We start from the raw sequence: 25,498 nt of genomic DNA, 5'->3' as shown, positions 1-25,498 counted from the left end.
AAGTCTTTCGAGAGGTTTTTATTTTTTATTCTTTTTTACCTCCATACAATCTGCTTATAAATTCAAACTCGTGTTGTGTGTTGTCTTGCTAGGTTTGTTCTGTTTTTTATTTATCATGTTTCGTATCGTTTAAGGTATGCACGATTAGTAAAAAATAATTAAACTTGTATCGATGTTTTTCAGGGAGGAGATTGCATGTTAGAAATGTGGAGTCTGAGGTTTATGATATTGATTACCGAGGCCCGGAGACACACATGACCTATCTTCCACCACCGAATCGGGTCGAGGGCGTCAGACCTAAACTCCATCGGGAAACAAGTTTGGCTCGTCACAGATCAAAATCTCACAATGTGATTAAGAATTGATTTGGTTATTTTGTGTGTATTGATTCTTCAAAATTTCAGGATAAGAAAATTCATGAATGAAGAAAGATCTTGAAATTGGTCCTAAATAGTTTGAGTGAGATCTCCATCATGTAGTAAAATGTATTAACATACGTTTTATATCATAAAAAAAAGTAAGAATACAAGTGCGTTGAATTTGGATCTTCCTAAAGGAACTGCGGTTTGAAGAAGCCTTAGAGTTACCTATATACTATACACTATACAACATGTTATCTAGTTTCGAAGTACTAATTCTGATTCATCAAATTTCCTTCTTTATTTATTTAATTTATATTAAAAAATCCATATCATGCATTCAACATATCAACGTTCTAGAAACAGATTACGATTTTAAATTGTCACCAAAAATTATATATATCAATATCTTCCTCCAACTGGATTTCGCCTCCGGTTGATTACGTTAAGTTGAATGTGGATGCTGCGTTTGATTCTTCTTTGGATTTTTTCAGTATAGGAGTTGTGGCTCGGGAATATTTAGCTCATGTTCTCTAGGCAAAAATACATTGTTTTCCAGGTCGTTTTTCTCCTCACCTGGCACGATGGTGGCCTGTGACAGAAATGGATTCTAGAATGTGATGTTCAAACAGTTATCCAATCCTTCAGCATTTGCAACGGAAACTCCCAACTGTCACAAACATTAACCATCTTAGCTCACTAATGATGGATACCTCTGTTCGCTTTTGTTCTTGAAAAGTTAATCCAGTGAGCGTCATGGTTTACTACCATATCTCTATGTTGTGTTTAGTGATAGGATTCCACGACTTTTGTCTGTAATGGTTAGAGACCTAGTGGAATCACTTTTCTCTAAAATGAAATACATAAAAATCCTAGGAGGCAACATAGACAACATGAATACCTTAGGAGGCAAGACATAACATAACATCTAGTGGCTTGAAAATACCAAAACTTGAATCAAATGAATAAATGATTAATAATTTTTTATTTAGTTATTTTCTTATTACAATCATTTTTACAATTTTTTGTGTTCAATCCGAATTAAACAAGCAGGTTATGTAAATGAACATGGTTCGTGTGATATTTAGATACAAGTTCTTGCCTTGATTATTATCCACAGACAGAAGTGCTTAGTTCGTACGACAACAAGACAAGGCAAAGAGAATCCAATGGAGATAAATGATAGAAGAATCGTGAAGCACTCGGACCTTATTGGAGTCAACTACAAGGATGAACAATCAATTTCGACTAAACCCACGGAACTCGACGAGCTTGCTAATGATCATGGCTGTACAGGAGTTTGTTCAAATACACACTCGTTACAGATATTATCTCCATCATCGAATTCACTGTACAGAGACAGCTTGCTAACATGTCCTGCAATTTTTTATCCTGTATTCTTCACTAACCTATTTTTATCCAGTCTGAAGCATCAACTGCAGCCGATCAACCTAATAACTATTGAAGGGAAGACAAGAAACACAACTCAAAATCTGTTCATCAAGATGAACCAAAAAAGTGCACGCAATTCAATTTCTGGATTCAGATTCTTCATACTAGAGAGACCAAGCAGTTATTTACTAGAGATGTGCCTAAATGTGTCTGCGAGACCGGTTCAAACTCTAAAATTTCCACCAATTAGGTGTCTTTAAGCCATAAAATAATATACAAAACCAGGATATCGATATGTTATTCATACCCTAGCTGCACCAAGGCATAACTAAACCTTAAAACTGCCAACTGAGAAATCTTTCTTCCTTAAATTAATTAAACTGGAAGCAATCACTTAAAATTGATATCACATGAAGATGTCTGCATTAGAAATAAATTATATGTGGGAGAGAGAGAGAGAGCGGGAAGGAAGAGATAGATCTAAGAACAAAGACATATCTGATATCACCTTCAGATACCACTCATAACATTGATTCGCTGAAATAATGATAGACATGTGGTCTCAAAACAGAGACAAAATAGGTAGGAAATACCTTGCATATTCTAAGAATTCAAAGATCGGATCTTCCCAAAATACAAGCCTCCAGCAATCATTGCCTGCATAGTACGATAATCCAAAACCTATATTTTTCTACTATAATCCGAAGTAACTCCATCACATGCTGCTAAAACCAAGTGCCTAGCGAAGACAATCGTCGACTGCTTAACAGAAGATGAACTATAAGAAGCATCATAAAATTTAAGTATTATCTCAAAGTACAAATTTAAAGACATACTGCTGTTAAATAACTCCAATAGCACACTCATTTAGAGATAAAAATCACATGATATGAAAATTAATGAATAGTAAATGACAAAAACTTCAACATTATACCAGAAGTTGTACATTGTGGTAATAAAAGCTCTCTTCAAGTATTGATGATAACTTTCATCACGGACCGACATAATTAACATTAAGAGAACTATTATTAGGAGGAATTCCCAAAAAAAGAACAACATCCCAGCAAAATACCGAGACTCAAAGTTTGCATGTACCCAGTAGATTACTTGGAATTTATTCAAACACCCTGTAGGTAGAGGATAGGATACAGTGTACTGGAACTCTGCTTTGGAAAACATCAGATGTAAACCCACTCCCTTCACCATCCTGTTAGTTAAACTCTATACAAATGACAGATCAAAAGAGAACGTGGAAGTGGAGTTTAGCATTATTCCAATAAAGAGATGAGCATGTATTTCATAACTGACGTAGCCTTTTGATCAAGAACCTTTAATCCACAGTTATTAGAAAACAAGACGCAAACTAAGGCAAAAATTTAAATGCAATTTCACAATTCCATTCAACTGTTAAAGACCAATGCATCAAACTCCACACACCAAGAAGTAATCTTTTCAATTGCCATGCTTCCCAAAAGTCCTCTACTTCTTCTTGGGACTCTTTGCAACCTTACCACGCGCATGAACATCCTTCCTATGCAGACGCCGCTGACGCAATTCCCCTAACTTGTGTCCCACCATATTCTCCGATATACGAAACGGAATATGCTTCCTCCCATCGTGTACAGCAATCCTGTGCCCCACCATTTCCGGAATAATAGTAGAATCCCTGGACCAAGTTTTGATCAGATGTTTCTCAGCCTTCTGATTCATCTCCATGATTTTCTTCATCAAGTGATTGGCAACGAAAGGGATTCTCCAGCTCGTGCCGCCTCCGCGGAGGCGGAGCACGAGGTGGAGAGTAGAATCCTTCTGAATGTTGTAATCGGCTAGAGTTCTGCCGTCCTCGAGCTGCTTCCCGGCGAAAATCAGCCTCTGCTGATCCGGCGGGATCCCTTCCTTGTCCTGAATCTTCGATTTCACATTGTCGGTCGTGTCGGAACTCTCGACTTCGAGGGTAACCGTTTTGCCGGTTAGGGTTTTCACAAAAATCTGCATTTTTTTCAAGATTTGAAAACGCTCCGATCTGAGGGGTTTTTCATACTGCTGGTAAATTCAAACTCACCCTAAAGTATATAGTAATTACAAATACTCCCCGAAATATTTCATTTTAAGATTTAATTTGGTTATTATCTTTGTCAACTGGTCAAGTATTTTGGAAAAATAATATAACAAAAATATTGTTCCATTATTTTTGAAAAAATAATATAAGAACATATATTTTTCAGATATTTGTAGAAAATGCAAAATATATCTGATTTATTTTCTAAAGCAGATATTTTTATTGAAAATACTATCTACTGTCAATTAAGAATATATTGGATTAGTTTTGCCAAACTATATAGTTTCTAATTTTAAAATATTAGTATTAATATGACATATTAACAGAGAATTTGTGGACGATGAAAAGTTTTATTAAAATTAATTATTGTATTAGGTGATATAAAACTAAAATAATGTGTTTCTTGAAACGATCTCATATTAATTTGTATGAAAATAAAATTATAATTTTAGACAAATCATAGAATTTAACATATGTTTTGATTTTATCTGGACAATAGTTTTTTAAAAAACATATTATTATCTTCGACATCATTTCTTGTTTTATTTTGACGAATAAAAAGGTGAAGATTTTCTTATAATTAATATGATACGAAACTGAAAATAGTTTATTCTTTTTGTAATGATAATTAATCACTTTCTACTCTTTCTTTGATTTCGATTCAAGAGTTTAAACTTAAATAAATATGAATATTAAAAAGAGCTAAAAAAATACAATTTTGATTTTGTTTTATGACTAGAAATTGTCGACTTCTGTAATTATGTTTTTGCCTGAAAAATGTGTATTTGTATTTGAAAAAGGATTTAATTATTAAAATCAACACATTTGAAATTTGAAAAATGTTTCGTTTAAATCTATTTTAAATGAAAACAAAAAAATATGGGAGTATTTAACTAATTAAATTTTGTCCAAATGCCATTTTTTGGTGCCCAATGTCTAAATGGCATTCCTCCACCAGGCTAGAATGCACATAAGAATTCAGCATATTGCTTGAATCTGTTTCTTTTCTCAATATTTTAGCTATTTATTCTAAAAGACTAATTTTATTTTATTAAATAAATCAATATATTTACTACCTAGCTAATACTTGGAAGGACTCCTCATTGAAATCCACTATTTATGTATGGATTAAAATATTATCTAGGTACTTTGGAATTGAGACAAAAATTTATATGAGAAAATCTCACGGATCGAATCGTATTTTTATTGTGAATATCGATATGATTAACTCGTTTTATATATAAAAATTCGTAAAATCATTTCACAAAAAACATCCCAAATTCATCACATCAAATACATCCGTCAAATACAATCTTAAATATTGAAATCAAATTCAACCCGTCAAATATAAACTTTTAATAAATTATTATTTTGTATAAATAACAACAGAATAAAATGAAAAATTTTAGTTTTCGGTAGAATAAGACAAATAAGTTATAAATATTTATTGAATAAACTGGTAAAAGATTTTATTTGATTGAACCTTATTAATCAAACATAGTTTCAAAGTTGACAGCGAGATTGGCCAAACATCTTTACTCTGAAATCACTTCACCGCCACGAAGACGAAGAACCAGGTGCAGAGTCGACTCCTTCTGTATATTGTAATCAGCAAGAGTACGCCCATCTTCCAGCTGCTTCCCGGCAAAGATCAGTCGCTGTTGATCCGGAGGGATCCCTTCCTTGTCCTGAATCTTCGCCTTGACGTTATCTATGGTGTCCGAACTCTCCACCTCCAGAGTTATCGTTTTACCCGTCAACGTCTTCACGAAGATCTGCATCCCCCCGCGTAGCCTCAGAACCAAATGCAAAGTCGACTCCTTCTGGATATTGTAGTCGGCCAGAGTTCTACCGTCTTCCAGCTGTTTCCCGGCAAAAATAAGCCGCTGTTGGTCCGGTGGAATCCCCTCCTTGTCTTGTATCTTCGCCTTCACGTTGTCTATGGTATCGGAACTCTCCACCTCGAGAGTGATCGTCTTCCCCGTCAGAGTCTTGACGAAGATTTGCATCCCGCCGCGGAGACGGAGCACCAGATGGAGGGTGGACTCCTTCTGTATGTTATAATCGGCCAGAGTCCGACCATCTTCAAGTTGCTTCCCGGCGAAGATCAGGCGCTGCTGATCCGGCGGGATCCCTTCCTTATCTTGGATTTTGGCCTTCACGTTGTCGATAGTATCTGAACTCTCGACTTCGAGGGTGATCGTTTTACCTGTCAGGGTTTTCACAAAGATCTGCATCTTCGATTATACAGATTCTGAAACAAGAATTTACTGGGTACAGGAAAAAAGAGGATTGTAACAAAAGAAGATTGATCAAGAAATTGAGATGATAGAACGTGAAGGGAAGGATGAGTGGTATTTATAAGGGAAGGTTTTGGAGACTTGGCGTGCGCGCTAAGGGGTCTGGAATTATCGAGAGATGACGGGACTCTTCGCCGTGTCCCTACGTATTCTGGATGATTCCTCATTTTATTTATAAAACACAAAATTTATTAAACTAATTATATTATTTGCATAAACATATTTAATATGATTCGAAAGAAAAATCAAAGAAGATTATCAAACTTGTCTTTGATTTTTATGGTTTGAAACGTGCACTAAAAGTTAGACGTCTTGAGAACAATTTTGTTCGAGGATTCGAATCAAGTTTTTGTTTTACTTCCTCCCTAGCCGCCGCCTCTCTTTTTCTCGGATTATTTCATCCTACCCCTGCAGGCACTGCCTTGCAGGGGTACATCCAAGGGCCAGAATTTTTTCTGGCCCAATTTTATTTTTTTTTAATTTTTTTTTTCCCCATGAGGTAGAATCTCAACCACTCATATGGAATGTGGGCACTGCCCACACACCCATAATCGAACTAACCCTTTTTCTCCCCTCTCTTCCCTCGTTTCTCTCCCTTTTTTTGCTGATTCTTTCTTCTTTTTTTGGCTCTTTGTTCCTCTTTTTGTTCTTTTTCCTTTTTGGACTTTCAAAAACTAAAAGGCCCATAACATCTGAAGAGTTATTTCCTCAAATTGTTGGTTTCTCTAGTATAAATAAATGAAAAGTCGAAAATACTAGAAGAAAAGGCATTGAAAATTTTAAATGGCTAATAAGACAATTTAAAACTCTAAAACTCACATTCCCTACTTAAATTTCTTAATTAGAAATCGCGAAGACTCTGTGTTTTCCCCAGAATCTATTTCAAATATCTCACCTGAAACCTAAGAAAAATCATTAGAAATTTTCAAAAATAAACAAACAAATTTTATTAGTTAAAAGGCGTAATTAAAAATTAATTAGGAAATTTCTGAACAGTTTTGAGCATTACAGTTTCAGAATAGAAAAACCCTGATGGTTTACATGAACAAACTTGAGTAACATTTAACAGTATTTATTCCCTTAATTGTAATAACAGTTATTGACAATAGATATATTTATTACATGCACAAACTTGACTTGATTAATGGATAGATCATTCGTCCTTCATATTGTCATCCACAGCAGTCGCCTTGCAAATCGGACATATATTCTTCATAGATAGCCATTTTCGAATGCAAGCCACATGAAAATCATGGCCACATGCTTTCACAGTCCCAACTTCATCCATGTTTCTGTATTCATCCTGTATTTAATGATATAAACACAACCATGAAACAATTTTTGTCATAAGTGACGCACCCGTTTTAGTAATGAATTTTTGAGGGAAAAACATGAATTTTTTATACCATTTTATTTGAAAGACGGTTGTCCATAATGGCCCTTTTGAATCCATCCTATTTCTCATATAGCATATATAGACGAGAGAAGCAAAAAGGAGGTAGAGATTCTTACCAGACAGATAACACACGTTCCTTCATCTTGGAATAAGTCTGACGAAAGATATGTGGATTCAACCAGACATTTTGAGATTAAATTATCAGACAAGCCGGTGCTGACACTTCCGATCCTTTCTCCGAGTGCAAGAAGTTCCTGCTCATCCCAAATGCGTGTGTTTTTTTATATATGAACTTGATGTAAAAAGATAAAAAAAAAACGCAAGGAAAAAAGGAGGGTATTGAAGCCACCTCATAGGCCATATCCTCTATGTCAAGTCTCATGCCCCTGTAGTGATCAAACAGAGTTCTGGATCCATAATTTGGTGTGGTGTGGTCCACAGCCATAACACCCTGAAAGATGAACATTTGAGCAACTAATTCAGGGACTAATATTCATTTCTGCTAAATCGTAATTAGTCTCGCAAATAGTTATTTAAGTCCAGAAAACATGCTCTAGGCTCAGGAAAATAGACTCGTCCTTTGCATCTCGACACAAGTTATGCTGCAGCCTTGATGAAGGGTGCATCTCGTGAAGTTCCACCCAACTTTGATATGCTCATACAGATCAAGGCACCGTTTAAGCATGCTTTAAATGTAGTAATGGTAAAATCAAAATGCAATGCAAAACAATAATAATTCATTTCGCTACGACTTTAATGACAATATGTTTTTAGCTTGTAAAGTATAGATTCTATTATGTGCAGTAAAGTCCCTTTAGATGTTTTAAAAATTAACATATCATCCTCTGGACACTTTACTGCAATTAACCACACTCCTTGTCTTGCACCTGGTGTTTTGTGTATGGGCTCTACAGTATCTATGCACATAGCTGCTCAACTGAAGCGCCTATTTTTAAATAAGTGAGCATTACAATAAATAGGTGGTACCCTCTAGTTAGTATTCATAATCAAACATAAATATGAAAAATATCATACTTGGAACTGGTTCACTAATTTAAGGCACATATCAATTAGTAGTCATTATCCTCCAAACCAGGTCGAAAAATGCACTCAGATGACCATATCAAGCACAATCAAAAGAATAGAACCACTTAAAAAGTAAAGTCTGGAGAATTTTTTTGCGGAGAAACTAAATTTGCTAAATTAAAAGGCCATTTCTGTCGAGAGAAACTTAATTTATTTCTTTTTCTTGAGCAAATTCTCATTCAAAAGACTGTAAACAGGAATACCTCTGGTGAAAATCGATCATGTAAAGTTGTTTCTTCGTTATATGCTCTGTGCCTGTCACTTGATGCCAAATTTCTCCAGTTCCTGCTAATGTGGCGCATTCTCAAGGAAGAAAAGTTCCGCAGATGTCTTGGGGGGTAACTTTCTGCAATATTTTGCATACTGTCATCTGGTACAGTCATGTGCCTGGGGTGAAGATTGCTTGGAGAAGCCCTGAAAGTTGGGATAGCTCTTCGATCATAACCACTTCGAGCTCCTGTGACAGAGTTGTTAAAGTTACCATTCAGATTCTGAGAAACAGGATTCCTGTGTGAGGTTGTATCATTGTTGTATCCCCCAATTTCCATGGCGCCATTCGAACGATTGTCAAGTAAATTCAAGGGGTTTGGATCATGACTGAAGAAACTAGAATCTGAAATTTCGAGAAGAGAAATACCTTAGTAAAACAGAAAGAGTCACATGGAAATAAAATCACAAAAACTTACTCGAGTTAAACACCCCTCCATGAACAGCAGGTAATATGAGATTATGATTCCATTCCCTGGATGGAGCATTAGAAGCCTGCCTCCAAACATCCACCGAATTAGATTGATCAATGGTTTGACCGGAAACTGAATTGGAAATAGTATTGCTTGTCTGGTTGGGTCCCAGGTATACTGAAGTTCTGCTTCTCACATTTCTCAGATTACCTTCAGTATCACTAGAGACACAATTATATTCGTGATTGGGAGGATACTCCGAAGATCTATTATGAGATTCTGTACTGTACTTCTCCTCCCACTGGCCAATGTGCAAGTGAAGATTGGACACATTTCCAACATCATGATATCTGCTAGATGACCCTCTGTCAAACACTGAGGCATTACCAGGGTATTTGCGCTTGTATGGTCGTACACCACTAACCACTCTCTGATCAAAAAAGTCACCATCTATTCTAGAGACTGTTTGCCCAAAATGGTTGGCAGAAGCCGGGTGATGAGAATAATTATTTTGGTCCATATGGAAATTTCCAGCAGCAGCTTGATGCAGATAAGGAGTGTGAGATGGACCAGGAGCCCACAATTGGTAACGCGGCAATTCACCAACATAATTGTATGAAGAGTATCTGCTTGACCTAGGAGCAGGTATCCACTGAGAAGTAACGCGCCCATCTTGGATTGCCATATTATTCGCAGGATAAGTGAGAGAATTGCGTTCCGAAGCTCTAGCCCTTGCTACAAGAACAGAACAAAAATAAGATCAAAGGGAAATTTAAAAGCTGGCAAAGATGGTTACCAAGCATGATTAAGGTGTTGCTCTGCCAAGATCTACGGTTTCATTCTATATCTCAAAAACAAGTTTACAAATGTCAAACCATGATATGCTTGAATCAGATGAAACACGAGCTTAAAAGCATAAAAAAGTTAATCATAATTACATATTTGTTTTTCTTTCTCTGGTGTCATTGAAGTTCAGGACAATAAGGGCAGACATCTGACTTTATGGTATCTCAACCAAAGAAATTGTCACACTATGCATATCTAGAAGTTGAAATGGAATGAACTAGTGTTTCCTTGCACAATTTTATTTGAAGACTATAGTGCCTGAGAAAGTTTCATCGAATGGGCAATAATTCATCTCAAGATTAAAATGGTATTTAAAGATGGTATCAGCCTTTTCAAACAATAACGCAATACCATGAAAGTAGCAAATTTGTACCATTATGCATGTAAGGTTGCTCAGTGTGATTCCATCGTTGATTATTATCAGTCTCAAAAATCTGAGATGTGTTGAACATGTGCCTATGCCCCATAATATAACGTCTCAGTTTATTAACCCTGCATGAATTGCATAAAATCTCAGAAGGCAGATTTCACTACCAGAAAAAAGTTCAGATTAACGAAAAAACGTGTAAGAAAATTAGAAAATCCTCACAGTGATTCGAAGAAGGTTCAGATGTTCAAAGTCAAGCTACAAGCATAGATTAAAAGGTAATGCACAAATGCAACCAAAATTAATATGCATGTTCCTCCATACTACATGTCTTACCAAGTGCACTACTCACAGTCTATTCCCACCAACCAAGAAGATAGGGTAAAACAGGAAAACAAATATCTTTTAAAATTTACTTTTTATAAATGGGCACCAAAAACTAGCTATACGCAATTTTCTCGATGACCCAATTGGATTGCCTGACGCAAGAGAAAAATCTTAAATCTGGAAACAAGAATTCATAATGATGGATATAAAATGGATAGTCCAGGAAAAATAGTGCATCGTGCTTCTAACTCAAGTATAATCAAAAAGTAGCATGCAGAACAGTTTTACAGTTAACTAAGATATCAAGGAGTCAATTAGCCTGGTAATACCTTCTATTGTGAAATAAGGATAGTCACCTGTATCTGACAGAGGACAGTGCATCAAAGTTATCGGTAGGCTATCCTCTAAAATAATACAATAATGATAATTAAAATCCCAAATAAACTTGCTATAATAGCTGCAAGAAAATTAACCTTTAACACTCTTGGGAATAGATATATAGATAATTGAGAAGAAAGAATGCCCTTTTAAATTAATTTTGGAAGTAAGATGTCATATTTTCCTTGATTGGAACTTTTTTCATTCTTATCTTCTGCACCACCTTCTATTCTCAGCCATTGCACAATCAGGCTGTCTGACCATCAAAGACCCTCCATCCCACTTAATAATGTTTTTTTTCATGACATTGACGGGAGTAAATCTTTTTCTAAGAATTGTCTATCATAATCCCACCATAATGCACCAGTCTTCATATGCTTATGAAACTGGATCGAATTAAGTAAATATTTGAGTATTAAATCATAAAATTTGCTAAAACTCGTGCACACGGTCATGTAAGTCTCATGTTTGTGTATTTTGAAACTCAAACATCAATGAAACAAAGAAAATTACAATGCTTCACCTAAGGTCAACTTTAGCAACCAGTTCCGTTCAAGATCACTTGATTAACAAATATTTTCAGTTTTTCAATTCATCGGTCATATATGAATTTTCAATTTCTAGAGAAAGTACATGTTCGTCTAATAATTCGTTACATGAAGATCTAAATTTCCATTCAAATGCATAGCCTAACTAGCCATTCCGATTATGCAACTCTTTCATAGTTCAAAAGAAGCACATAGTAAAGCATGTCTGGGTTATAATATGTAAGGACTTCAAATGTCATAGTATGACTTGCAGAGTTAAGGGAAGAAAGTATGTCAACTTTTCTTCCATTGCTCAAGCACTTTACTTCTATAAAGCTCCCCACATACATGATATAAAGAGTTTCATAAGTGAAGGATGGAAAGTTTGTCATCTTTGTATGTTTAAGTATAAAATGCAAGGAAAATGTCTTTGCATGACTTGTGGAGTTAAGAACAGAGAGTTTGGCAACTTTGGTTTTATAATTCCATTGCCTAAACACTTCACTTATCCCACATACATGATGCATAAAAGAATTTCATAAGTTAAACTCCATTACGTATAACATTTCTAGTATACTAAAACTGACTTTATGCTGATGTAAAATACTTTGACTCGGGGAAGGGAATGCTCAAAATTCACTCTGACAGTCTGACTAAAACTTGTCTAAGTAAACTTCCACCGAAGTATATACTAAACTCAAGTATGTTCTTAATTAGAAGGACCATCCTAAAATAAACTTCTGGCAAAATTACGAAATTCAATCATTTTAACCTCCCCAACTTGCATAAGAAGTACCGAGAATAAGTCCTTTCAGATCAGAGGTGAAAACAACTGAAGAATGTGGTCAAGGAAGATCCAAATTCTAGATTTCACCAGAATCATATGAAGTGACTAGCATTGAAAATTCAAATTCCTGACAAACTAGCGTAGAAAAAGTCACTAAGAATTCAGTATCTCGACTTCATGGCAGACATGAAACTATATCTGCAAATCAGAATCTCCTGAAAACTGTGGATAAATTACATTATTATAATGTTTAACATTACAAAGAGAAACATCAAGGCGCTCCTTCGGCATAAATGTTGCAAATTTCTTTGATCAAGAAAATAGAACAAAATTGAGCATTTGAATATATAAACAACCAATAACAAAACCTTCATCATGCCTATCATGGCTGCGACACCATAACATTAACATTTCACCAACAAAAAGAAAAAACATTGAAGAATAAGTAGGAGAAAGTCGTGACCGCACTCTGGACAATAATTGTGTGCTACAATATACATGGCTCAATGGGCTTCATGTTGGAAAACTTTTCAATCAGGTGAAGGAAATTCCAAAACTATTAATGGGAAATACAATCATTCCTATCGATTTACATTGTTTATCCATGAAAATCACCAGGTGCAATCATGCCTTAGCATGAAATGAAGCTTCTCCACGACCAAAATTGATTTGCAGCAAAAGAATCTCCTACCGGTTGGGAAGGATGTTCTCCATATCCATAGTCAGTATCCCCATTGCCTTGCATCTTCTATTAGGTCATTGAATTACAAGCGAGCAGGAACCAATGCCCATGAGAATGCTAGTATGCTATTCAGACAACTCCCCCTCGTCTAGTCATCTATTATATTGATGTGCTAAATGAATCCAATGTCTTAAACTTTTGAAACAGCCAATGGGCATCCAGCCATGTATTCACTCCTAGGCAGTATTGACAAGACCACAACTCATCTCGTCTTAATTTCTCTCTTACTCAAGCTGTTTTTCAGAAACCATGAGAGTAAGATCACAAACAATAAACTTTACATCAACTTAAGCATCAAGACCTTATTTAAAGTTAACTACAAGGCTGGTACACCAATTTTCAAAACTGAATTGGAGGAAATGTAACAGAGTTATAGAGAGCTCATTCAAATATATATTCAATTCTCTGGATATATCCCGAAATACAGGTAAGAGACTAGATGAGCAACAGCTCACTCTTCCACCATACAATTCAAAGAATTGTAACCCAAGTGAGTACTCAAACACCTGCTACCAATTTACGCCGAGAAAAGAGATGGTTAAGATAACTTCTAGAACCAAACAACTCAACCGGTATATATCAGATATCATGCACCACCAGGGATCAGAGATTACGCCAGCGGTCTTGCAGCAAAAATAAAGAGATGGTTAAGGTAACTTCTAGAACCAAACAACTCAACGGGTATATATCAGGCATCATGCACCACCAGGGATCAGAGATTATGCCAGCGGTCTTGAAGCAAAAAAGTTCCACAACACACATGCTCAGCATGCATGGCCATGATTATTGCAATTCTAGAATAAATTCACAGTGATGTACAGTTACCGTCACTTTCCTTGGGAAGAATGATGGATCGGTAAATAAAAATTTCACGAGGAAAGAAATTAAATATGTCCTGAAATATTGTTTCCTATGTTCGCCTGTTTTTGTCCAAGGCTGAAGCACAAGACACAACAACTGCAGCTGGTCAATCTAAAAATTCTTGAAGGGAAGACCAAAAACACAACTCAAACCTGTTCATCAGTAATCCAGACAGACCAAAAAAGTGCCTGCAATACCATTTGTGATTCAGATTCTTCACATTAGAGAGGCTAAGCATCTATAGTAAGTACGTGCCTAAATATGTCTAGGAGAGTGTTCTTATTCTAAAGTTTCTATCAATTCAGGTGTCGTTAAGACATAAAAAATGCACAAAATCAGGAGCTCGGTATATTATTGATAGCATACGTGCACAAAGATTTAAAAGATGCCTTTTGCCCCTGAAAATAGTTATACTGTAGGAAATACCTTCAAATCAATATCAAATGAAGATGTCTACTTTAGAAATAAATTATCTGTGAGAGAACGGGGGGAAGAGAGAGCTAAGGATAAAGATGTCTCACCTTTATATCTCTCACGATGTGTTTTGCTAACTCGTTTTCGATTAAGAGTAACAACACTGATAGAGATATTCTTTCACATGCAGAGTCAAATAGCTGGAAAAGGCATGAAATTCTGGACTAAAGGGCTCTTGATGTACATGTTCTAAGATATCGAAGGCCAAATCTTCCAAAAATACATGCCACTAGGCACCGGCAACCCTTTCCTGCATTGTAAGAAATATCCAAAACCTATTTTTTCCTATTGTAATCTAAAATACCTCTATTGTTTGTTGCTTAACTAAGTAGCTAGTGCAGATAATTGTCAACAGAATATAAAATCGAAGAATTATAATTAAATTTAAGCATTATATGTCCGGGGAAAGGAACAACAAAATTTAAAGAAGATTTAATGTCAACTAACTCCAACATAATTCAGGTTGGAGAGAACAATCAAAAGTATCAGAATTAATTAATAGTAATAGTGATTAAAAAAACTTTTAGATTATATCAGCAAGGGTGGGACAAAATTGGGGTGAAAAAAGCTTTCTTCAAGTGCTGTTCTTAACTTTCACCATGCAAAAAAAATTAACAAACAGAGAAATAATATTTGGGGGAGGCCATAAAAATGTGAAGACTCAAAGATTTGCATGTGCCTAGTAGGTGAATTGGAATTTATTCAAACACCCTGTCGGTAAAGATTTAATGTAAGGAAATCTGTTTTGGATAACATCAAATGTAAGGTCTACCCTTTCCAACATCCCAGTTACTGGTGACTCAAAATTAAATAATACAAGTTTACATGAGTTTATGTACAGTAATCCAACAATTCACAGCATAAGTTTCATAAAACAACTATAATTTAATGAACAGAAATGAAAATGACTAGGTTAAATTAAGTTTCACGTGTTGCGCATGAGATTACGTTTAAAAAATCTTACAACATTTTCCAGCAGGTAATTGACAGCATGACGATCAAATTTATGATATTCTCAGTTTGGAGAGAAATCATAAGGTTAAATTCACTAAAAATTATCTGTTTGCAGTTTTCCTTCAATTAAGATTCAAGACCTGGAAAATCTCCTGATTCGAAGCAAGAGCAAACGGCTAAACCTGAAACAGCTCTGGGAAACTAGCATAGAATACACGGCATGACAGTTCAAGTAAAACAGATTTACTCGGACAACTACTAATAGATATTGTGAGTAGGATCTCATTTAATATAAAAATATCGTACCTAATTTTTCCAAATTTGATAAATTGGTTGAATCACTAAACTAATACCAACCTCGTCTTAAAGTGAGTTGACATATAAAACGCTGACGAAAGTATTCCACATAAATTCCGTAATCATCATATCGATAACCTCTTTAATTGTTGCAAGGCCACCAAGGCCAACTCAAACAAGCCCTTTTAACCATATGCCAAAATGAACGAAATATATACAACCTTCGTATGTGTAGCTGAAGATTACATCAACTTCAAATGTCCTGCTACATAATAGAAATCCTCGTATAGGAAACATGTCAGCCCAAAGATAACTGAATTTGGAGTAAACTGTGAGAAGACAATATGTTTACGACCTTGGGGAAATTTAAGAGCGGGGTAGGTAGCCTCCAGCTCCCCACCACCACTGGAAAGCGGAAACTATATATTTCAGTCGGAATTAAGTGCAAAGGTAACTCCAAAAGTTACTGAACAACACGAGTGACTTAGTAGAAATGTCATAATAAAGAAAGCATTCTACACAAGATACGGATTAACTTAAAACAGCGTGCATTGCATTATTTAGGAATCTGATTATAAAGGTTAACAAATTCAACATAAAAACAAGTGGGACGAAAAAATATGGGGCTACAAATATACATTAAGAATTCTACGGCCAAAAATAACTTCTGTTAATCAAATCGTCACCACAATAATCGCAGTAAAAACGAATGCATGTAAGAAAAGCGCAAGAAAATAAAAACCAAATCAGAAAGTAAATATATTAGACAATTAAAAAGATACAAATTCATTACACAAAAACGTTTGTAGACCAGGATCATTCCCAAAATATATAGATCACCAAACATATAGATGATGAAGCAAAATTGCTTGATCGGAGATTCTATAAAGAAAATTCCGATCAACAACCAATAATCAATACCGGCGGCATATAAAAACAAAATAATTTTTAGGTAAGAAGATAAGCCGACGGTAAATTCAGCCTCTGACAAAAATTACATAAAACAAAAAATTCAAAACCTTCGTACATCGACTCAATCGGGATCGGAGAGTTCAGATGAATGATCAAACGCTGCCGAATCGAGGGTGGGAAAATGAGTTTTCAGGGGAAAAGTGAGTTATTTGCAGCGGTTGATTGTGGAATCGATGCTTTAATTAACTAATAAGCCAAACATAATAAATATTTTTGGTAACCATTGGCGTAATGAAGGAAGATGTTAGCGAAAGAATTGGTGATATACGAGTAGAATACTGTATTCATATCATATTATTATTTAATTAAATAGTAGGTATGTTGTGAGACGATCTCACGAATCTTTATATGTGTGACAGGTCAACCCTACCGATATTAACAATAAAAATTAATAATATTAGCATTAAATGTAATATTTTTTTATGAATGGCCCAAATAAGATATCTATATCATAAAATACGACTCGTGAGATCGTTTCATACAAATTGTTGTTTTAATTAAAATATTTCCATAATATTTGAGCGATAGATTATGTGAATGTCAATATTCATAAATTCTGTTGGGTGCAATAATTATCCTTGTTTGGTAGAGCGATCGAACCGTAATGCTTGAGCTGTTGTGTGGTTTAAAAGATTTGAATTGCACCATTACTACCAGCTATAGCTTTTGGTAAAGCGGTAAGCGCTCGGTCCTACAATTGCTATCAGAGCTAAGGTCATGTGTTCGATTCCCATTAATTACAATGAGTGCAAATATGGGGAAAGATTGTTGGGGACAATAATTGTCCTTACTTGGTAGAGCGATCGAATCGTGGTGCTTGAGCTGCTGTACGGTTTAAAAGATTTGAGTTGCACCATTACTGCTAGCTATAGCTTTTGGTATAACGGTAAACGCTCGGTCCTACAAATTCGATTCTACATATCAATATATTTATCATTACACAAAAGCTATCAAATACGATATACTGTAACTGAGTTTCATTCTTAATATTTTGCTCTATGGTTTTTGATATAACAAATAATTTATTCAAATCTTGTCATTTATATAGTGTGTTTGCAATTATTAAAAAAGTATTATGACTTTTGATTTTAAATTATCTTGTTTTTGGGTTTCCGAAACCCATATTTTGTGTTAACTTTTGCATAATTTAATTGAAATTTAGAAGCTCTAGTGGCATGCTGATTTTATTTCTACAAAATTGGTTCTGATAATAAATTATTTTAGAATAAGTTATTTGTCACACAATACCAACTTTTGATTATCGATTTGTTATTTTTGTTTTCAAACATTGTTCACTTCATTTTTCTCCAATTCTTCATAATCTATAAATTTAATAACTTTTTTTTTTGAAATATAAATTTAATAACTTCTTAAGAAGTGGAATTCGTTGTAAAACACTCGTTAACATGTTTGTTATTCTTGATGAATAATATTATCTATATTTTATTAATCGATTGTTTTTATCATATCATCTAAAATTATTATTTTTGAATTTTTATTTATTTGTATCTTGAATACTTTTCTAACGAGGTAAAATATATTCTAAGCCAATCAGTCAATCATGCTTTCGGAATATATTAGATTCATTCGCGATTAGATGGTCATGCAGAGACATCGAATACTTTCAAGATTTGCATAATTATCATGTTTTTGAACCTCTTTTGAGGTGATGATATATATCATGATCTCTTCGAGAAGATGAATCTCCTTGATTTTGAATTTTTAATTATTATTTTTTTCTTTGAAAGTGTTTAATTGTTTTCAGAATTAAAATCAATTAATCCACCAAGCTTCATACAAACTATAAATCTTTATCAACATGAAGATTAATAAGAGCTAAATAATATATATGATCCAGTAACAAACTAGACCAAATAATATATTTAAATATAACTATAAATTTTATATTCGTTTTATATGAGATTTGATCGAAATAATATTATATTCGAAATAACATTATTTTAGCTTCATATTACTGCCACATTATTATTATTGAAAACATATAATAATTGAAAATTTGTGTTATAAAAAAATTAATTGTTATTAACTAAAATATTGTATCATAATATTTAAATTTTTTCCGACATATTTTAAATCTATAAGGAGTTCACAAAACGAATTTTCCACACAATTAATTATTTTTAACAATAAATGTTGGCTGCAAGACAAAATCAAAAGTAAATGTTATAATTAATATTAATTACTTGGCATAATAGATGTCGCATGCAGCTCAACACATCCCAAAATATGATGCGATATTTTTCAAAATAAATGGTTTAATTGTTCATGGGAGATATTTGACAATTAATCGACCAACATTTTTTTGGAAATTATTATCGGTGATTATTTTTGTAAATATGAGGTTGCGACTTGCGAGTCGTGAGCTTACTCATCACTTAATAAAGATAAAAAAGTTGTGTAAAACAATCTCACGAATCGTATTTTATGAGACATACATCTTATTTGGATCATCTATTAAAAAAATATTACTTTTTATGCTAAAAATATTACTTTTTATTGTGAATATCTGTAAGGTTGGCCCGACTCACAGATAAAGATTCGTGAGACCGTCTCACAAGAGATTATAATCTCTAATAAATCTAGAAAGGCAAAAACTAGTGTGAGACGGTCTCACAGGTCGTATTTGAGAGACGGATCTCTTATTTAGGTCACCCATCAAAAAGTATTACTTTTTATGCTAAGAGTATTACTTTTTATTGTGAATATGAGTAGGATTGACCCGTCTCACATATTATGATCCGTGAAACGGTCTCACATTAGACCCACTCATCTAGAAAACCTAGGGATTCAGCCTCAATTTGAGCTATCGAAAAAGTTAGAAATAGATATTACCATGGTTATTTTCTCTCGAGTTGATCGAAACTAATTTGTTGAGTGATTTAATTGAGTTTTTATAATATATGATTTCAATAATATAAGACATAATTTGATACAAATGATAGCATAAAAATGTGATATATAATATAAGGATAAGTTAAGGATAAATAAGATGTATGATATTATATTTAATGTTTGCTATTATTTTAATAAGAGTGATTAAATTTATATATTAGATTGTAATGACAAAATTAACCTTATCATCATAAATTTTATAATTTCAAAATTGTTGCTTGAGTTCATATTTTTTATTTGTTCATGCACCGATAGTGCTTGCATGATTTATTTATTTTTGCCTAATTTTATATATTATATAATATGATAATTGAGTCCTTGATTTGGTGAGTCAAGTCAAATATCAATTTTTAAGGTTAATCGACTGATACTAATAAATTTATTGAGATTTATAAAAATTATTTATATAATTATCTCGAATTCATTTATATAATTATCATATTATATAATATATAAAAATAAATAAAAATGTTTATTTGATTTTAATTTCTACATAATAACATATATTTATAAAAATCATTTATAAATTGAAGGTAATTAAGTTATTTGTAGTGTATTTTATCATTAAATTAAAATTATCACATCTTTCTAAAAAATTATTTATCAAGGACCCATTATTATCATGAGCTTTTTAAAAAGACACCAAATAGACAATGAAAATTATTTATCAATCTCTCCCTTATCTCGTACCAAACTATGCCTATGATTATTAACAATAATAATTCATAAAATTAACATCATACTAGTTTTAAATTTATCGCAGTGATTTTAATTATAATTAGTTAAATTAGAAAGACAATTATTTCAAATTTAAATCTGAATCTAAAATTATAATTATTTATTAATTAATAATTAATTCTAAGGGAAACAACCCAGCCTGTTTACAGTAGAACCCTCGGAGTCGTCGATCTCTCAAATCTCTTTTCTCGATCCAACAAATTCAAACCTAAACTCATCAAGAGCTAAATTCGAGGCGAAAAATGAGTGTGATCGATCTACTGACTCGTGTGGATTCGATCTGCAAAAAGTACGACAAATACGATGTCGCCACCAAGGAATCCAACGTCGCCGGCGACGATGCGTTCGCTCGCCTTTACGCTTCGGTAGAGTCCGACATTGAATCTGCTCTCCAGGTTGAGCTTTTTTTTTTCTGCATCAGTTTTCTTAGTTTACGAGTCTTTATTTGAGTTTGAGTTTGAGTTTCTTTTTTGCTGGAATTCGGGCAGAAGGCGGAGACAGCTTCGACGGAGAAGAATAGAGCATCGGTTGTGGCGATCAATGCTGAGATTCGGAGGACCAAGGCCAAATTGTTCGAAGAGGTTCCTAAGTTGCAGAGATTAGCTGTTAAGAAGGTTTGGCGTTGATTCTGGTTTGTTGTTAATAATTCACTTTAATTTGACTTTTCGGGATGCTTGATTGGCTTTCTGATTTTCAGTGTTTTTATTGTATGCATTGATTTATTATTTCTACTGATTCTACATGGGCGCTATCATACTTCAGTTTCACATGACCCCTCTCCAACCTGTTAGCAAAGGAAGCGAATGTTCTGTTATCAGTTCCATTTATTTGTTTATAGTATCTACTTCAGTTGTTTAGCCTTTAGTTATTTGTTTTTATTTTAGCTTGAAGCTTGTGGGACAATTGTGTGAATCGATAATCCAGAGACGGATGATCAAGACTGTTGTTTACTTACTCTTGACTTGAGAATTGGGGGAAATGCGGGCTCCAAAATGTTGTTTCTGTATTTTATTCTAGAGCTTGCAGTATCTGTTATGGGTTACCTAAACGATGATACTTGCTTTAATATATCATGGTTTCCCTCGAAAGAAGTAAAAGAGAACATTGAGCATTCGCTACCTTTTGAGGACCTGATATATGTAGAAGCTTGTTCCAGTGAGAGTGCTTGCGATTCACGCACAAATTCTGATCTTGTTTAAATGTGATTCTAACTGTTTGTCTGGCAAGACCTTGATAATAATAGATGATGCCTTTCTTATTTTTTCTACTTGATTTAGGCAATGGCATTTCAAAGAAGTGCTGTTGAACTCTTTTCACATCACTAATTTGAAGATTAACATTTTAAGGGGGATACTTGTTCTCAACTAGAAAACTGCTTTATGGTTTGCTTTAAGATTAATTTTGAATTGAAGAGCTGGTTATATGTTGGTAGGTCTTTGGGAATTTTGGTGGGTGGTTCTTGATTTGACCTGAATGGCTGCTATTTCTTGGTATATTTGGACACTTTGTCGTGGCATCTTGTAATGATTTGAATAATTAGTGTCAGAGCAGCTTCATGCAGAATTTTCTGAACTTGCTAGATTGTCATCTTGTCTGTTTGATTTGTTATCAAATTTTCTGCTGTTTTCAAGCCATTTGGAGTTTCTTTTTTTCTGTCTTGGTTTTAGTTTCTGTTATTTCATCTGTATTTTGTCTTGGGTAAACAAGTCTTGGTTTCTGTTTTGGACTTAACTTCAGGACTGACTATGGTCTTGTTGTAGGTTAAAGGACTTTCAACAGAAGAACTTACCACCCGTAATGATTTGGTCCTTGCATTGCCAGATAGGATTCAAGCCATACCAGATGGCTCTGCGCCTGCACCTAAATCATCTTTCGGTTGGGGAACATCGGCTCCTCCACGTTCGGATATCAAATTTGATTCAGGTTTTTTCTTTTCTACGAGGTTCATTTCCTAGATTATATATGTATTTAACTGTTTTAGTGTTTTTTTTCTTGGACGAGTATCAGTACTGTTCATTATTTCACTCATGTGCAATTAACTTCAAATTCTAGATGGACGGTTTGACAATGAATACTTTCAGCAAACTGAAGAGTCAAGTCAATTCAGGCAGGAGTATGAAATGCGAAAAATGAGGCAGGCATGTTCTCAGCCGGAGCAGTATATCTTATAATTATCAGTGAAGCTCAATCATTTTTATCGATAGCATCTAGCTAACAATGTCTTATCTTCATGACACAGGACCAAGGATTGGACGTGATAGCTGAAGGTTTGGACACCTTAAAAAACATGGCTCATGACATGAATGAGGTTTCTTTTGTCAATTTCTGTTCCTCTCCTTTGCCTTCAACATTTACGGGTCGTAAATTGAAATATTATTTATTTTGTGCAGGAAGTCGATAGGCAAGTTCCTCTTATGGATGAAATTGACACTAAGGTTAGTCAATATGATCAACACTGTAATATTTTAAGCACAGATTAAGTTGTGTACTTTGTTCATGTTTTTCTCTCTCATGCTCTCTATTTGCTTTAGTTACGTTTTGATGTATTTTACCTATCTATAGTACATTTTCTTGAACCTATATATTTTCTGACATATTTTCTTACATTAGAGGACGGTAGACAGGATTCTGGTTAATAATCACGCATCTACTTTTCATTTAATAAATGAATGCACATCTCAGGATCATTAAGGAGAAAAAATATCATCATATAGACAACGAAACCTGACAGATCTCTCCTTCATTAGCATCTTAGCTTAGTAGATCTAGATTGCAATAAAAACACGATAGTTTTCTTTCCAATGCCGAGCAGTACTTAAAGTTTGCAGAACACAGTAGTAACTTCTTGCTAGTCACGTGTAATTGTTGCGAAATTGATCAGATGTACCTTGAGACTTTGTCGGAGATAGTTCTAAGTTCTTTTGTTGACTACTCTACACTTTACAGGTAGACAAGGCAACCTCCGACCTCAAAAACACCAATGTCAGACTGAAGGACACCGTTAATCAGGTACCAAATCAGTAACTTATCGTTCTAGTTATGCTCTATTTCTATCAGCACATTACATTACAATTTTTTTCACTGGTACACTTGCTTGAACTTTTGTTTTTCTTCCAGCTGAGATCCAGTCGAAATTTCTGTATCGATATCATTTTACTGTGTATAATTCTTGGAATTGCCGCCTATTTGTACAAGTAAGTTATTGATTTTGTTTTATTTATATGATGATTCCTGAACTTATAGTCTCTTTTCTTAACAGTATGTAAATTCTAACCGACTATCTAAGAATTACACACTAATTCCGGTCGCATAATCTCTATGGAGTTAAATTTAAATACTAAACAATGGGGTTTATAATATTCGTCATGGTGAGATCGATATTCAAATGCTTAATCGAGATTAATGCTAACTGGAAATTTTTCCTTGCAGTGTGTTGAAGAAATAATCGTTGCGAGGTCTATTTGATGAAACGACGTGATGTATCTGGTTTATTCTGCACTGATGATTTGCCGCTTTATGTATGTTTGTATAATTGTTTGGTATTCATGCTTTTTATGTTGGGAATATGATTACTGCATCAAAATACTGCGTGTGAATTTAAATGAGGGGCGATACAGTTTCGTTTAATTTGTCACTTTATGTTGGGAATATGCTTACTGCATCAAAATAGTTCTGACTTCTGAGAACTCGCCGACGTGCAATGCTACCACTGAAATATTATTTTGTGCAAAAGTTATATTTCACGGACTCTTTCACTTCAAAATTGCGATTAAGTGAGATGCAATATGTGCTCTTACATGATTGTATCTTGTTCCTACTTAGTGATCTTTCTCCGTGGATACTGTAAACTTTGTTGATACTAGCAATCTTCCATCGATCTGAAGCCAAAGCAACGTAGTTTGTCTCTGCAGTCCATTTTCTTAGGTCTTGGCCCATGGGGGTGCTGGATTATATCTTGGCGCGACGAGGTCAATTTTATGGTGAAACACAATGTTGATTACAGGATTGTCCCAAAAAAAATCAAGTTTTTGAATAATTTAAATTTGACTCTAATTTTTATTGAATTGTCTTTCTCGAGCATATTGGGTTCACTTTAGTGGGATCTTCCCTTTCATAAAATAAATTATTTAAGGTTCCTTTTGGATGAAAGTATTTGATCTGAGACTAGAGATTTGATTTTTTAAGGTACTTAGAATAATGGATTTAAAATGACATATATTTTGGGTGTATTTCAAATACATTAAAATTATTATTATATTTATCTAAGTTAACAAATTGCACTCCACATAAATATATACAATAACATCTTAGATGGGAAAATATTTATTTTTAATCATAACATCTTCGACCGTAAACATGACATATGACGCATTTAATTATACCACTAGTTTCAGATTCGTATTGCATCTCGAATTTCTCATGAAGACACCAAAATTGAATTTTAAAAGTGAATTTTGCTGAAATCGAAGTTTGGGAAAGAACCAGGATCTTGTTTTATCGTCAAATTTGATCTCATCAAATAGCAGACTTGAATACTTGGGATATTTTTTAGTGGAATATTAAATAGAAGTCCGACAAGATGCGGAAGTGCATGTGATTGGACATAAGAATGACACCCTCCTATTTTTAGGAAAACAATTACTTTAGACTGTCACACCACGTATTACCTTGTACATAAAACAGTGTTTTTACTTAAAAAAAAGATGAACCAAAAGTTTACCATTCACCTCGTGGGCCGTATACAACCGAGGAAAAACTTCGACGTGCCAACTGTTATATCCTAACGATATTTCATATTCTCTTTATTATGTGTATTTATTTTATTTATTTTTTGAAATGATCTTTATTATGTGTATGTACATCTATTAAGTGACAAAACCCTAGAGAAAATATTTGACGCCTATGGAGAAATATTTTTCAAAATCTCATTAATATCTCTATAAATTTTATCACTTTCATTCTTCGTAATTTTCTCTTTTTAACCCCCTTTGCTCTCTCTATAATTTTTTAATCAAGTGACCCAACAATACCCTTTGATTCAAA

At 34.0% G+C, this 25,498-nt stretch overlaps 3 protein-coding genes across 9 annotated transcripts; 1 reads left to right on the top strand and 2 right to left on the bottom strand.

Moving 5' to 3' along the window:
- Nucleotides 1-2,996: 2,996 nt before the first annotated feature.
- On the bottom strand, nucleotides 2,997-6,288 carry LOC140826147 (polyubiquitin-like). The gene is made up of 2 exons (XM_073188305.1): nucleotides 5,361-6,288; nucleotides 2,997-3,767 (listed from the first exon to the last, which is right to left on the bottom strand). The coding sequence occupies exons 1-2, from the start codon at nucleotides 6,045-6,047 to the stop codon at nucleotides 3,231-3,233; spliced, it is 1,224 nt and encodes a 407-aa protein (XP_073044406.1). The 5' UTR covers nucleotides 6,048-6,288; the 3' UTR covers nucleotides 2,997-3,230.
- A 766-nt stretch (nucleotides 6,289-7,054) lies between these two features.
- Nucleotides 7,055-17,065, bottom strand: LOC140826146 (uncharacterized). Of its 7 annotated transcripts, XM_073188298.1 has the most exons (9): nucleotides 16,852-17,065; nucleotides 14,629-14,831; nucleotides 13,120-14,295; nucleotides 10,492-10,610; nucleotides 9,279-10,007; nucleotides 8,796-9,205; nucleotides 7,856-7,957; nucleotides 7,623-7,760; nucleotides 7,055-7,413 (listed from the first exon to the last, which is right to left on the bottom strand). In XM_073188298.1, the coding sequence occupies exons 3-9, from the start codon at nucleotides 13,140-13,142 to the stop codon at nucleotides 7,264-7,266; spliced, it is 1,671 nt and encodes a 556-aa protein (XP_073044399.1). In that variant the 5' UTR covers nucleotides 13,143-14,295; nucleotides 14,629-14,831; nucleotides 16,852-17,065; the 3' UTR covers nucleotides 7,055-7,263. The 7 variants fall into 7 exon arrangements, with proteins under 7 accessions (XP_073044399.1, XP_073044402.1, XP_073044400.1 ...); XM_073188301.1 differs by having other exon boundaries at nucleotides 11,142-14,295; nucleotides 14,629-17,065; XM_073188299.1 differs by having other exon boundaries at nucleotides 13,098-14,295; nucleotides 14,629-17,065.
- A 3,512-nt stretch (nucleotides 17,066-20,577) lies between these two features.
- LOC140826145 (syntaxin-71) lies at nucleotides 20,578-24,082 on the top strand. The gene is made up of 9 exons (XM_073188296.1): nucleotides 20,578-20,850; nucleotides 20,944-21,069; nucleotides 22,216-22,378; nucleotides 22,508-22,593; nucleotides 22,695-22,763; nucleotides 22,846-22,890; nucleotides 23,402-23,464; nucleotides 23,573-23,649; nucleotides 23,885-24,082. Exons 1-9 carry the CDS (start codon nucleotides 20,698-20,700, stop codon nucleotides 23,898-23,900), a joined length of 798 nt encoding a protein of 265 aa, XP_073044397.1. The 5' UTR covers nucleotides 20,578-20,697; the 3' UTR covers nucleotides 23,901-24,082.
- Nucleotides 24,083-25,498: the final 1,416 nt, after the last annotated feature.

The sequence above is a fragment of the Primulina eburnea genome, chromosome 3, assembly GCF_022965805.1.
Source record: "Primulina eburnea isolate SZY01 chromosome 3, ASM2296580v1, whole genome shotgun sequence".
Classification (NCBI taxonomy): domain Eukaryota; kingdom Viridiplantae; phylum Streptophyta; class Magnoliopsida; order Lamiales; family Gesneriaceae; genus Primulina; species Primulina eburnea.
The sequence above is the reverse complement of the archived record's forward strand: the minus strand, read 5'-3'. Positions and strand labels throughout refer to the sequence as shown.

Coding starts and splice junctions, on each gene's coding strand:
- LOC140826147 (XM_073188305.1), bottom strand. CDS start 6,047: ATGCAGATCTTTGTGAAAACCCTGACAGGTAAAACGATCACCCTCGAA. Junction 3,768..5,360: donor TTCGTCTTCGTGGCGGTGAA/GTGATTTCAGAG, acceptor CTCAGATCGGAG/CGTTTTCAAATCTTGAAAAA.
- LOC140826146 (XM_073188297.1), bottom strand. CDS start 13,142: ATGCTAAGGCATGATTGCACCTG. Junction 10,611..13,119: donor CTAAGGCATGATTGCACCTG/GTGATTTTCATG, acceptor CAATTCATGCAG/GGTTAATAAACTGAGACGTT. Junction 10,008..10,491: donor GCAACCTTACATGCATAATG/GTACAAATTTGC, acceptor CTGTTCTTGTAG/CAAGGGCTAGAGCTTCGGAA.
- LOC140826145 (XM_073188296.1), top strand. CDS start 20,698: ATGAGTGTGATCGATCTACTGACTCGTGTGGATTCGATCTGCAAAAAG. Junction 21,070..22,215: donor AGAGATTAGCTGTTAAGAAG/GTTTGGCGTTGA, acceptor GTCTTGTTGTAG/GTTAAAGGACTTTCAACAGA. Junction 22,891..23,401: donor TGGATGAAATTGACACTAAG/GTTAGTCAATAT, acceptor TACACTTTACAG/GTAGACAAGGCAACCTCCGA.